General features: G+C 48.0%; 1 protein-coding gene across 1 annotated transcript in view; it reads right to left on the bottom strand.

Moving 5' to 3' along the window:
• The window catches only part of SEZ6L (seizure related 6 homolog like), a 199,162-nt gene extending 188,370 nt beyond the window's left edge, over positions 1-10,792 (bottom strand). Inside the window, 1 exon segment of the mRNA XM_013983000.2 lies at positions 10,304-10,792. Within this exon segment, the coding sequence (XP_013838454.2) occupies positions 10,304-10,397 (94 nt within the window). The 5' untranslated portion in view covers positions 10,398-10,792.

Genomic DNA, 15,034 nt, shown 5'->3' with positions numbered 1-15,034 from the left:
AGAGGAAGCAGTATATTCTCATTTTGCAAGAGAAACTGAAGCTTGAGTTGATGACATGACTCCCTCCAGTATCACACAGCACGTAAACAGCAGAGTTGGGATCCACATTCAGGCCGATCTTAGTCGTAGCCCAGGGATGAGTTTACCACTCTCAGAAAGTTCACTCTGAATACATTCTTTTAAACACCTCCTCTCTGTTTCCATATTATTAAAGCTTTGGAGAGATCACAACCTTACATAATTAAAACCATGCAGAGACCCACATGTTTGAAAAGCTCATCCTGTTTTCCCACTGGCCTCCACTGCTGCTTTTAAAAGCATCTGTGTCATTCTAGAAGAACTTTTCATAAGGATGGGGAGGGCTCTCAGAACCCTACCTTGAAGCTTCTCTTCACTTTCCACCATAGCCTGAATTTCAAAGAGAATGGATCACCTTGAGATGCCTAAATACACCCGTTAATGAGGTTTATACTGGTCTCATAAACTTCTGCCCCAAACTGTTTTTTCCTAAGGTTACCCAAATGTATTTTCTATGCCCTCCCCCAAATCTGAGGCATTCATGGCTGAAGAATGCACATCTTTCTCCCCCCTTCCCTTCTTTCCTTCCTTCCCTCACTCATCCACTCAACAAAACAGCTGAGAATAGAGAAGAGTCGACCCCTAGCCCCAAGGGTCTCATGAGGGAGGGAGACGAATCAACACACTTAGAACACATTGTGATTCTCCCCAGCTCTCCTGGATGTGTTTATCAGCGAGGCCACAGACTGATGAATATGGATGTACTGGCCAAAGAGTTCCAGAGCCACATCCTCGCAATTAGAAGGGTTGAAGAAGCAACTATCAAGGCCAGCAGAGCAAGTGTGTAAAATGTCATTAGCAGTGATTACTCAACCCAAAGTATAGATCTGAATGGCCCCATCTTATGCCCCGTGCATGCTTATCACACCAGCCACAGAAGATTGGATCAAACACAGACAGCCAACCTATCATCTGAGCAGGACGAGCCATATTCCTCTTAGGAACATGAACCAGAAAACATGAAGAGGCTGAGTGCTAGGAGGTGTGTCTGGATGGCCATATCTAGAGCAGTACTGTCTAAGAGATCTTTCTGTTGTGACGGAAACAGTCTCTTTCCATGCCATCCAGTAGGGCAGCCACTAGCCACACATGGCAACTGAGTACTTGGAATGTGGCTAGTGGGACTGAGGCACTCAAATTCTAATTTGATTCAATGTTAATTAATTCAAGTCTAAAATTCAATAGGTATATGTGACTAGTAGCTACCACAGGAGGCAGTACACCTGCAGAGTTTGAGCTGGAGAAGCCACAATAGACCACGTGTAAGTGGAGGGGGCAAGGGAAACATAGGATGAGTGAGCAGAAGGGGGCAGGCAGTGGAGAGGGAGCCAGAGGCAAGAAATGCAGAGAGAGAAGCAGATGTCATGAAAGAGAAATGGAGGGAGTAGCCAGTCCCTCGAACACCTTTGGCCCAATATTGGAGGGATCTTTTAAGCAAGCCTTCTTATTCTTGAGCTATCCTGAGCAGGTCCTTGTGCTGCATATCCCAAAGAAATCATGGCTCCTCTATGGGAAGCCAGCACGGATCTGGGAACTGAAGAATCAGCTCAGAGTAACAGCAACAGCAATCACATTGTCATTGTCATCATCATCATCCCCCTGCCCCCCAATCATCTCAGGGTGATATGACTTGTCTAAGATCACACAGGTTGGCACTGATACCTCTCTGATTTGAGTCTATATTCTTTATTATGCCACACTGCCTTGCCCAGTGGGGCTCCTGATCCTGGGCCAATGCTTCATTTAGGCATCCTGAACTCATGAATTTATGATGCTAAGCTTTGGTACATGCTGGGAACTGATGAGGCCAGACAAGGAAATAGTCACACAGTGGCTCACACCCATCCTTCTTTTCTCTATAACTTGTCCCCTCCAGACCCCATGTATCAGACTGTATCCAACCACCTCGCTCTTACCTCCAGCCCCTGGCTCAGCCCTGGTAACCTACTTGCCCTGACCACATCATCTATGTCTCACACGACCCTTCCCTGGCTCTCTACCCCCCAACCCCTGCTGGGTTTCTCGATCATCCACTCTCTACAACCCACGATGAGAGCAAGGAAGCCTGGGAGGTGACACCTGGCCTGGGACCTGCACCTCCCTGAACCTCCATGGTTTACTCTTGCTTGCCTGACTCGAGCCATCTGCTTGGATGGCACCAGTCCCAGGTGCAAGCTGGTCCACTGGTGCCTCGGAGATTCAGGTGCCAAGTCAGCAGAGGAGGGAGCTATGGCTTGATTTCAGCTTCTGCCGAAGCTCCTTTTATCCAGCCACATAATATAAATATCCAATTGGGGTCATGTATGCCATTGGTTTAATAGAGACCCATGCCCTTAAGGCTTTCATTGTCACCTCTCTTTGGGTCCAAGAACATGCACTTGAGGAGGGCTGGGATTCTATTGCTCTTAAAAGAGGGGAGAAGTCATTTTAGAATGGGAGAAGATAGCAGTCAGGGTTCAGGCCCAGGTTCTGCCCCTCCCTTGCAGTGGGACCTTGGGAAAGTCAGTCCCTTCTTATCTTTGAATCTCTTTCCTCAATAAAATGAAAACATCAGGGAGAGGACTGAGGCAGATCGGAGAACTTCTACAATCCGATGAATATTACAGACCTAGGAAGGGGACCTTGGTAACTTTCTTGCAGAGCATCTCTACACCAAGCCCCCCCAACCCCACCCCTCCACCGAAATACTATGATCCCTGGGAAGTGGGCAAAGAATGGACCATCACCACCAAGCAGGGCTCAGTGCCAGCTCAGAGTGACAAAGCAGCTTGTCCAAGGTCACGCATCTAACAAAAAGCAACAGATTTAAACTCAGGTTGTTCTGACTCTAAAGCCTGGGTTTTTAAATTCATGTTGCTATTCTTGCCCAGTTTTCAGTTGGGCATTTTGCTCTTTTTGCAGCTGCCAGAGACCCAAGAAAAGGCAGATTCTACAACAACCAGTGTTGTGTCCAGAAAGTTCCTAATTTGAAATGAGCTAAGCCACAGCGTAAATAACTGCAATGGATATTCCCTTTGGAAAGAAAGATGCCTTGAGCAAGCACTCACTGAATGGTCCGTCTTGTGGTTCTGGGTCTGCACAAAGGTGGTTTTTTTCTCTTTACAAAACTTCTCTCCTTTCTCACTTTATAATTTCTCTTTCTCCTTTTCCTTTTTGTACAATTCTTCAGTGATTTCACATCTATCATCTCATTGATTTTCCTCTTGGCAATCCTATGAGGAGGATGCTATGATTGGTCCCATTTTTTTCAGATAAGGAACCAACACTCATAGAGGCTGCCTAAGACCACACAGATGTAGGAGAGAAAGTTGGGAATTAAATTCCGACCCCAGGACTCTACCACCTCATCACTGAGATTATGATGAAAGGTAATTTAACAGAGTAAGTGCACTTACGCTGGGTTAGAGTCAGGGTGAGAGGGTATGGATGAGTAAGATTCAGCTTAGGTTTTTGAAAAGTTCATTGTCTAGTTGGAGGGAGGCATTAGAGTGCACAAGTTACCCATAATAGGGGAATAGAACATGTTGAGGGGAGAAGCAGAAGATCAGTCATAACTGGTATAAAGATAAAAGAGGAAGGAGCAAGTCTTATAGAAAAATCCAACTAGGGACTGGGTTTTGAAGGATGAATAGAAGTTCATGAGGTTGCTATATTATTGCTAATAATAGCAACTTTTTATTAAGTGTTTGCTATGGGCTACACTATCTATACACACTGACTATTCTTAACAATCTTACAAGGGAGACATAATCCTCCCATTTTATATATCAGGCCAGAATAGGCTCAGAACGCTAAAGCAAAGAGCTCAAGATCATGCTGCTAAACCAGCCAGCTGAGAATTTAATTTGGTCCTCTCTGAACTCCTTCAGCTTTACAACCTCTTAGGATGACAGTCCAGGTTGAAGGATCAGCATAAATAAGGCAGGAAGGATGCCTCACCCAGATGCCATCAGCATGGGTTTGGAAGGTTGGGAACTGTTTCTCCTCCTTGTGATCTGCCTTGAGAACTTGGCATTTGCCACTGGGTGAGGAAACACCTCCCCTTCCAGAGGTCAATCACACTGCCTTGAATTCTGGGTTTGCATCTGCTCTTCACCCGGCCTTTGCTATGTGATAATTATATTCTTGTACCCTAGCATCCAGAACAAACCTGAGCTTTGGAATCCAACAGTCTTAGGTTTGAATCCTGACTCCATCATTCATGGCCATGGCACCTATGCTTTTCCAAGCCTCAGTCTCCTAACATCTAGTGAGTGACATCATCTGATAGGGTTGAGTGAAAATCAAATGAGTGAATAGAGAGTACTCTGGGGACAGCCCTCTGGTGCAGAGTAGCCTTCACTTAATAGCAAAGAGCCGTGTAACATTTTGTCATTCTGACAACAAGACCACACAGAAACACATGGGAATGTTTGGGGTCTTCAGCCTTCTGAGCCAGCACTAACCTCCCTGAAGCTTGATATTCTGGCAGACATAGAGCATCTTGTGTCTCATCCCAGCCCTGGGAGGACAGCTTTGTGTATGGGGTAGTGGTTATTGTGATCCATTTTACAGATGGAAAAACTGAGGCTCATGGCTAGGAGATGGTGGAGCTTAGGTACTGAACTTGGGGGCTTACAGAAGTCAATCTTCTATACTGTGAATTCTCCATGAATGGTCAAGTGGTCTGGGAACATGAGAAATTACAAACGAAGAGCCACACTCTCAAAACCAACCAGTGAACTTGCTGTAATCGCTCACCCTCTTCCATGAGGTCTCCTTTCCCTGCTGGAAAGAATAACTCCTATGCTTTTTTCTTTTTTCTTTTTTGAGAGCTATTAAGAGCTTGAGAAGATCCTAGTTGATTTTGGTTTCTGTCTTGTCAGTCTTTGGAATTGGGTGAGCTAGAGTTTGGACCTGCCTGGCCTGGTTACATGGTAATAATGAAGGCACCTTCTGCACACATTTCATTTGGAAATACAGCAGGACCCAGCTTGGAAGGCACTATGCCCAGCGGTCAAGTTCACAAATTCAACAGCCAGACTACCTGGATTCCAGGCCTACCTCTGAAACTTCCTGACAACTGTGAGCCTCCTGAATTGATAACAGCTTCACTAAGCCTTGGTTTCCTCATCCATAAAATGGAGAGAAATTGTGAAGACTAAATAAAATAACCCATGTGAAGGCTGGACCTATATTAAGTACTCATTAGAGATAGTGATTATGAATCAATTGCCTACTCATTAATTGGAGCCTATTTTACTTTATGATTCACTTCAATTTGACCAGTTTTACTTGGGTGCTTATGAGATGCCAGGAATGCTCGTCGGCACACCTGACAAATATTTACTGGCCCCCGCTCTTGTGTCCATAGAATCTACACCTGAGCTTGGGGAAAGGTAGACGTAAGAGACAGTAGTGGGGCGTGGTGTTAAAGGATTCTGGCTCAGGCTTGGGTTTGACGCCTGCCTGCAACCACTTCTTGGCTTTGTGACTTTTGATGTACTGCTTAACCTCTCTGTACTTCTACTTCACAGATGATGAAAGAAAGACAATAACTACAAATATCTCCTGGGGCTGCTGTGAGAGTGCGCTGAACAAATCTATATAAACCACTTACCACGAAGCTTGGAATGAAATCAACACTCAACAAATGCTATTTTCATCATGAAAACACAGTGCCAGCCATGATATAGTAAATTATATCTCATGGGCCCACTGACCTCATCCCCATTCATCTTCTTTTTACCCTCCCCTAAAAGCAGCCCTGTTCCCTTCCCCCAACTCCACCTTCACCACCACCAAAGGGTTTCTTCCGAGGAACCACAGTAACCCAAGGATTATACAAATAGGCAAATCCTGTAAAGCAGTATTTACCCAGGGCTCTGAGCTGCCTGTCACCTGTGCTCCGCATCTGGGCCTGGCTGTCTTTGCAGAGGATTCCACCGGTGTCACCACAACCTCTAGTGGACAACAGTGAACACCGCGGCTGACAAGCCTTTGTTCCAGCTCTCATCTCCTTGGCCCCGCTAAGTCCAGGGGACCGCAAAGAAGAAGGGCGGGTCCCAGGATTTTTCTATCTTTCTCACGTGTGAGTTTGCATGTGTACATGCGTGCCCGCATTCCCCGCCCACTCGCTCCTGTTTTCCCAATTCCACAGGTGTGTGATGTCCTCCAAAAGTGAGGCCTTCTTCAGGATCTTGACTGCCCCATCTTGGAACTCTCCCCTGTGGCTGCTGGTACCTGTCACATTCCTTGAGGACCAGCTCAGGTGCTACCAACTTAGGGAAGCCTTCATTGACTATCTCTGGCCAGAATTAAACACACCCACCTATGAGATCCTCACACCCTGATCTCTCCCTCCCAAAGCACGGATCACACAGTGTGGATGTGGGTGATTTATCTGCAGATCTTTCTCGCAAATCTGCCATTACTGGGATAGGGGCCTCATCATATTATTCTGGGTCTCCAGCACCCAACACGGGGGCCCATTGCATGCATAGAAAGTGCTCGGTAAATGCTAAATGAATGAATGAAAAGATAACTGTCTTTCAGGAGACTCTCTTCTTAGGTCTTCCTTCTAACCACTAGTCTGCCATCCTCTGTCTCCAGTACAATGAACTCTGCCTCCAGGTGGTAATATTGAGGTTCCAAGAGATACAGTATGAGAGTTTGAAAAGAAAGAGAGTCTGTGCCAGACGATGAAAATGTTTCACCTGGGGCCTATTCGTCACCCTACCTCCAATCCTTCTGCTTTGGCCCAAATTATCTGGATATATTTATGCCAACATTTCCTTCACACCACCTTCAAGGATCTACCTTCCAGGCACTGCCTAGTAGGAGCAATTTGCTCTTGGAAAGTAGGGAAGAAAAGGGAGTAAACCTGAGTATCTATTATGTGCCAGATGCTTTACGAATGTTTTGCAATCACTGCAACCATCCTTCCAGGCTGAGACCATTAATCCACACCCCACCCCCATTCCAGAGGTGGTGAAACGGAGGCTCAGAAAAGATCGTCCTGCCGAAGGTCACACATTCATAAACAATGGCGCTGGACCTGACCCAGGTCAGACTCCAAAGTCACATACTTCTTTTCTGGAACCCTATAAATATAGTTCCAGTGCCTGGCTAGTCAGACTCCTCAGAAAAGCCTTGCCATGGCCTCTTTGGTGTTTTGCAATTTGGGTCTATGTAGGAAACCTCAAATTGGTATAAAAAGGGCAGTTGGAATCTATTTTAGCGACTTTCTTGGCGTATTCTTGCTCCCTCTTTTCACCTTTCCCTCCCTCTTTTTCATGGCATATGTCAAACATCATCAAATAACTTCTCACTTAGAAATAGGAGAGCTCTGTTCTGCTGACCTTTGGCATTGCACACACTTGGTGGTTCCAAAGGTCAGGACTCAGCTCTTCTGCCCACAATCACCAACTGTAGCTTTGAGCGCCCCTAGTGGATGTCTGCGCCAATGGCATGTTGCAGAAATTGAGGACCACGTAAGAGGGAGGACCAGTAGTACTTTGAGCCTTTTGGAATAGCTTTTTGAATATCAGGAATGAATGCATAAGCGTGACTAGAAAACAAGCCATTCTGATCAGGAAATACCCTTCTGCCTTGTAAGAGGGAGGAAAAGCATAGAACATTATTTTCCGAATGTCCACCTGAGCCACGTGAAGGCAAGAATCCATCGGACTTCAATAAGGTGGCCCTTGCAGGGGCGACTAAAACGCCACAGACAAAAAAATGCCAGTCCATAATGAAAACAGTCTCTAAGTGAGTCTAACAACAATACATTAGAGACTGGAAGAGGTGGCAAATTTGAGTCTTATTAAGCAACATTGAGTTTATTAATTCAAAGAAAAAGAAAAGAAATTGCACACGGGCTCTGCAGTCTTAGCACGTAGCTACAATTATTCCCCACGTGCACATCTTAGACAATAAGAAGCCTCTTCAAAAACAAGTTATACTTTATACGTATTCATGCCTTACAGCAAAATGGTCCAGAGAATCACGTGACCCGCATAAGAATTTAGCAACAAGTTTCTTTCAAGTACTGTATTTACAAATCTCCTCACTGTACCGCAAACGGACCGGCTTGCAACAATGAATTAGATGAAGGGTTCTCCAACTGACATTAGTGGGAAGTTGGGCTCCACATTAAAAACAGAATGTATTGCAGAATGATTTCCAAAAGCTCATTGGCTACCTTCACTCCCTTCTTATGACTCTTGAGTCTCAGAGTCAGAACCACACCGTTATTAATGAGGCTTCTCAAGTAGTACATCGGTTGACTTTAATTTCGTGGTGACCTGAAGTTAATTAAAAATATATGCTGGCTAGCTAAAGAGTTCAGCAGTTGGAAAAATAGCATGTGTTAAAAATTAAAACACGCACACATGTTTTGTGTTTGAAGCCAGGGAAGGAAGCAGGATATGAAATCCTTGTCTTGGATGACAATTCAATATTTGCCATTAAGACATTTTTCCTAGAGGGTGGTATACTGGAGAGTGCAAATCTCAGAGGTAGAATCACTTTAGAAAAGCCAGCAAACCACTGGGTAGATTCAGCTTCTTTTTGTATGTTTTAGTCACAACACATTCAAAAGGGGGCTGAGGGAGGGAGATCTGGACTCTGTTCAAGGCCACCAAGCCATTGTTGGAATAGACAGCTAATTAAGAAAGGGCATGCTGTGGTGGAAACAATTTATTTAAGTCAGTTCTTTACCCCCAATCTTTCCCAGAGAAATTATCCAGACCTGGTGTAAATTGTGAATATTACTGCCTCATAAAAGGGTGGGGGGTCTTTAATGATACGGTTTGTTAAACAAAAGGTGATGAATTATTTCCTTCTCTCTTCACTCCAGGCTCCACATTTAAAGGGAAGAGGGTGGGGGAATCAAATGCCTGAAGAGGGCACTCCAGGTGGTGGGGAAGAGTTGAAGGGATGGGCACCCAAAACCAGGGCCCACGAGCGCTGTCCGAGGCCTTTGGTGCTGAAAGCAGGTATGGATGACGGTCCAGAACTCTCCAGGGAGAAGGGGTACTGCTTGCACCTACTTTGAGCTCAAGATGGTCCAAATCAGAGACAGGGCTCCAGATGGATAGAGTGTGAGCCCTCCAGCTTATTTTCAGCCTGGGCAAACCCTGCAACTGCCTGCTTTATCCCATGTGAGAAGCGACTTACTGGGAACTCGAGCTGTACCTTTTCAAAAGGAGAGGTCAGGTGGTCCACCCACGCTTCCCTCCACTCTTGGGTCTTCTAGGGGCCTGATCAAACCCTCGAACCTCTTGGGGTTAGCTTTGGATGAGTTAACACCTCTCTCTATCTCAACCCCCCACCCACCTACCCACACGCGACAACTTTTCCTGGGGGACCTCAGCGGGGTGGAGGAGAGAGGGTGCATCTCCAGGTCTGGGAAGAAGGAGTCTCCATCCTCAGCTCAACTTGGGCCCCTCCCCCCTTTACCAAGCCGCGAGCACGTGTGGGGTTAAACTAGCACCCCCACACCCCCATCTCCCCATTCCCCCCCCCCCCGGCAAAATTCATAACAGTGTTAGGAGACACCAGGCAGTCAAAGGAAGAAAAAAGCGGGGTGTCCGCTCAGGTTGCCGCCTGTGACCTCACATCGCCTCTCCCTCCCCCGCTAAGTTCTGAGAACCCTGAGCCCCCTCCAACGGCCTCCAGGCGAAAGCCACACCCAAGTTTAGCTTCCAAACACTTGGCTGGGATTGTCCGGGGACCAGGTCCCTCCGAACAGCCTGAGGCAAAAAAAAGGCTAGGGACTGGGAGGGCGCGGCGCTGTGACGACCCCCAGACGCACTGTTTTGAGTCTAATCCATAGTTGCAGGGCGGGTCAGCTGCCCCCCTTCTCGTCCTCTCCCCGAAAGGTTGAGAATTATCTGGCACCCAGCCCCGGGTGCGGTTGCAGAGAGCTCCGGGAATCTGGGATTTGGAGGCAACCCCACTCCAAGGAGAGTCTCTGGGGCTGCAAAGGGGAGTCAGCCCCAGAGCCGGGAAGGCAGAAAGGAAGCCCGCAGCCGAGGCGAGAAAGAGCCCGAGTCCTTCAGACACATCCCCGCCTCCACACTCCCATCAGCCCGGGCCAAGGGGACAAGGTTCCTAGTCCTGAATTTGGGCAGCCGCCCCCGGCAGACCTTGACTTAGTCCTCCGGGTCAGCCAGGACCCCCAGCCGCCCCGCACTCGTGGCAACTTTGCCCCCTCTTCCGCCCCGCCCCTCCGGGCGCTTACCTCCTGCTGGAGCTGCCGCGGGGCTTCCCAGGAGCAGAGCGAGGAACAGCGCGATCCCGCCGAGTCCCGCGGCGGGCGGCCGGGCCGCGGGCATCGCGGCTGCGGGGGGCGCGGAGCCGCGGGCTGCGGGGCGGGCGGACGGCACGGGAGCCGGGGATGGAGGGAGGTAGCAAGCGAGGAAGGGAAGGTGGGAGCCAGGGAGGGGGCCGTGGGCCGGGGCAGCCGCTGGAGCTCCCTGGGCGGACGTGCGCTCAGCCCGGCGAACGCTCTGGCCGTGCTGCGCCGGGCGCGGGCGGCGAGTGAGGAGGAGCCGGCGAGCGAGCGAGCGAGCGTGGAACGAGCGGGAGGAGGGAGGGGGCTGGGGCCGAGTCTTTGCCGAGCAAGTGCGGGGAGGAAGGGAGGGGGCGGGCGGGCAGCGAGCGAGAGGGGCCGGCCGCGCCCCAGGTGCCAGCCTCCTCCTCTGGCTGCCGGCCCGTCGGCCCTGCAAAGTTTAACGCCAATTCCCCTTGCGTCCTGTGGGCTGAAGCGTTTCCTCTTGGCGGATGCTCATGGCAGCCCAGCGCTGGCGAGGCTGGAGAGCGTCCTGACCATTTTCCAGACCGTGAGATGGAGGCCTCGAAAGGAGCACAGCCCTCAGCCTGCAAGCAGCCTGGGGCTTTCCATTGCTCAGCCTTCCGCGGAGATCCCAGTTTCATCCCTTCTCCGCTGTATTTCAGCCCTCTCTCCGGACAGCCCTCCGTGGTTCCAAAGCGAGTCCTCACAACCCAGAAAGTCTCAAACTCCAGGCATCTGATGAAAGCTGTCGATCTCCCTAGAACAATACAAAATGGCCAAAAAATTGTACGTCCAATACCAGGGGGCTTCCTACACTCTGAAGCCCAACCTGGGACTCTAAATTAAAATGTATCCACGGTCTAAATCTGAGCGCCTTTTCTCACGTTCCCATTGTTAACGGGGCACCAGAGCTAGCCAAGGCTTCCTGTCAGCTCAGCCCTTTAGCCCCGCTGTATTCCTTTCCCCCAGTTGAGCCAGAGTTCAAGGCCTATTCTCTGCTCTTGCCTGGCCCTGATTCTCTGGGCAACTTGTCTTTTCTCCACAAACAGAGGTGGTGAGGGACAATAGATAGGGAAGACAGGCAGACACTTGGGGACAGGCATTGACCAAGCTTGCACCCACTCCTGCAGACTGTGTGGATGACCTTTGCAGACCCAGCCAGCTTCCCAGGCCTCTCACCCCAATTTAGAAGCTCTCCCTCTCCCCACTCCACCTTGCCACACTGTCTACACGTTGCAGCCTGAGCAGAGGGAGCAGATGGAGGGAAGGTTGTAGGCAGCAGTGAGGAGGAATACGTCTTTAGCAGAGTGGAGGAGCTGGGAGTCCCTATAAGGAATGGATGGGGGAGGTGCCTTCTGGTTGGGGGAGGACAGGAAGGGAGAGGGAGCACTCTGGTCTACTAGCCACACCCAAAGCTTCCCTGCCTCTCATTCATTCAATGCTCTTGCGCAGAGTATTTACTGCAGGTCCAGATCTGCATCAGGCTGAGTGACTGAGAGCCCCCAGTAAAACCCAGTGTTTGGCTGTAGGAAGTTTCCATTGCTGGCAGTAAAGCCAATTGGTTTTGATAAAGAGGGAGGCTGAGGTACACCGTGTCCAAGAGCTGAATTCTCCTTTGGGGAAGATGAAGCATCCATGCTTTGCTGGCTGGGGCTGGGAGCTCTGTAAGGGGTGGCCTTGCCTGCTTTGCTCATCACCACCCACACAGGGCCTCTGCAGTGCTAGCATACAGCAGGCGCGCAGTGATACTTGTTGAATGGAAACGTAAATAAGCAAGCAAGATGGAGGGAAAGGGAGAAAGTGAGGGAGAGAAAAACAAAGAGATAGGCCAGCTCCACACCTGGAAGCAAGGAAATTAATGTAAGCATCTACTGTTTGTCAGGTGCTATAATGAGGTAACGATCCTGACAGTGAGGTGTTATTGTCTCCATCTGACAACTAGGTCCCTAAGCCCTAGGGACCCTTACAACCCAGCTGAGGTCACTTGATGGGAATTCGATGCCAGGTCTGAGCCCAGAGTGAGAACCCATTGCATCTCAGTGTGCTATTTCCCAGGGAGCACAGAGAAAAGTCCTGAGAGAATGAGTCACAGACCCAGGAATCTGAAATCGTGATGGTGGAAATATAAGGGGATTCTCTAGGAGCAATATTCTCTAGGCCTTTTTTTTCTTTTTTTCAAGAAAAAATACCATGATAGGAATAGAAGTCTGCAAGGGACCAGAGCAAGCAGCTTGTAGACAAAAATCTTCCCCCAGTACAATTTTGATACCCATATCACAGATGAGGAAACTGAGGTTCAGGGAGGCAAAGTGATTGCTCAGTAGCATGTTCTTGGTCTACCTTTTGTCCAGGCTTGTGCTATAACCCCTGGGCACTTCTGGCCTCGATTCTGGTGTCAGAGTGGACTTTCTGCTACCACTGCTGCTGGGGGAAAGAATCCCAGATTCTCTGCAAAGCAAATGATGTGTGCTCACAACTCTGTCTACTTTATATGCTGTCACTTGATAAAGCTGCTCTTATACAGCTAGAATGAGTCCAGTGGAGACAAAAGGTTACATTTAGCCTCACCTCTTCCTGCTGGGCAAGAAGCCCACATTCTTTAACCTCTCTGAGCTTTATTTTCCTCTTCTGAGGAGTAGGGATAAAAATAACACCATGTGGAGTAATTGACACAAGTGGATAATAATATCACTGTGACAGGAGGGGATACAACAACACTTATTTTATAGGGTTACAGAGGGCACTCCTTGATCTGATAAACTAGAGCATTTAGCCCAGTGCAAACTGTAAGGAAAACTCTCAGTTTCATTCTCAAATGTTTGGTGTTATGAGCCAGAGAGTATTGGGATAGGAGTCCTGAGTTCTGATCTCTTTTCTGCTGACATGCTGTGTGATCTTGGGTGAGTCACCAGCCTCTCTGGCACTCTGTATCCTTATCTACCCATCTATCTGTCCATCCATGCATTCCTCTATCTTACATCCACCTATCCATCCACTCATCCACCCACACATTCATCCATCTATCTACAAATATTATTTGAGCATCTACTATTTATTGAGTGGCTACTCGGTGCCAAATTCCATGCAAGCTCTCTTGTTCTGTAGAGCTGGTAGTATAGTGAAGTCTGGCAACATGAGTGCCCAAATCCTTTCCAAGATTAATGACCTATGCTAGTGGAAGCAGAACAGCAGAGTGGTTAAAGGTGGGCTTTGAATCCTGACAGATCCGAATGTGAATTATTTCTCTTCTACTAACAGCTGTGTGACCTTGAACAACTGTCTTAACCTCTCTGAAACTGTTTCAATGAAAGGCTGCCATTTAAGATTAAATGAGACTATCATTATAAAGCACTTAGGATAATACACATATAGTAAACTCTCCATCCCTCTATCCATTCATTCATCCATCTATTCATTCTTTTGACAAATATTTCTGGAGCACCTTCTATGTGCCAGACCCTGTTCCAGGCACTGGAAATACACAGATGAACAAAACAAAGTCCCTGCTCTCTGGGGCTTGTCTTGTCAGGTGAGAAGAGACAGTAAAGCCTTAATAAGAATTTCAAAAAGCTCTCAGTTCTATGAGGAAGATAAGGCAGGATGAGTTGAGAGTAAAGGAGGCTTGTTCCTTTTGAGTGACAGGGGAGGGATGGCCTCCCAGACTAGGAGATGTTTAGGCAGAGTGAACGATAGACAAAGGTAAACAGGTGAATATTTGGGGAGGACCACGTTCTAAATGAAGGACATAGCAAGTGCTAGGCTCTGAGACTGAAAAATGGCTGTTGCATTCAATGGTAGCCATTGTCATCATTTCTGTGATGCCATTTTTTTATTTATGAAAATCATTAATCAGGGGCTTGGTTTTGAGGGCACCAGGAAGACTATACTCAGTAATTACTCTCTCCATCAACATGCCACACAGGAAGTGTCAATTTTATTTTCAGTCTTGCCCCACCCAAACCCAGCATCAATTTCTCCCTCAGGAACATCTGGTATTGGAACAGTCTTTATCACTGGAGGAAAAAAAAGAGAAAAAAATCTTTTGTCTTGGAGTAGAAATGAAATATGAAATGAGATGTCTTGAAAGAGGGAAAGATTAAAAAGGAAGAGAAAAAAAAGTCCCAGCAAAGAATCTATTCCAGGAGACAAACCTGCCCTGGATCTTTGAAGGGCAGGCAGAGCATCCAAGCAGCATCTCATCATGGGTTTTCAAGCCGGTTTTCATAAGATGAGCCTTGCGGCCCCATGCAGGAAGCCTGTGGCAATCGTAGCCCTCTTGTCTGATGCTAACAAGGGAATGATCAACTGTGACGCAGCTGCCCCCATGCAATGCGTCCACATTACCTGGAAAGAAGCAATTATGCCTCTTTGGTTTCCCTGGAAATGCTTGCTCTGTCTCTATCACCTGCTCTGGCTCTTGAGAAATGCCCGTTGCACAGCAAAGATTCAACAGTGAGACAATGCTTTTATTTTCGAACTGAAAGTTTACAGAATACAAAGTGAGCCTGCAAGATGGATTTGCATTCCCCAGAGGCTTGTCTGGCAGGACAAAAAAGAAAACCAGTGCACTGTCAGGAATAGGAAGGAGGCTGAAAGGCAGAGGGACAAACATACAGGATCTGATGGGACCCCCTCCCCCAAGTCAAACCCAGTTGGGAGATTTTCCTGGGTTTATGT

This window comes from Sus scrofa, chromosome 14 (assembly GCF_000003025.6).
Source record: "Sus scrofa isolate TJ Tabasco breed Duroc chromosome 14, Sscrofa11.1, whole genome shotgun sequence".
Classification (NCBI taxonomy): Eukaryota; Metazoa; Chordata; class Mammalia; order Artiodactyla; family Suidae; genus Sus; species Sus scrofa.
The sequence above is the reverse complement of the archived record's forward strand: the minus strand, read 5'-3'. Positions and strand labels throughout refer to the sequence as shown.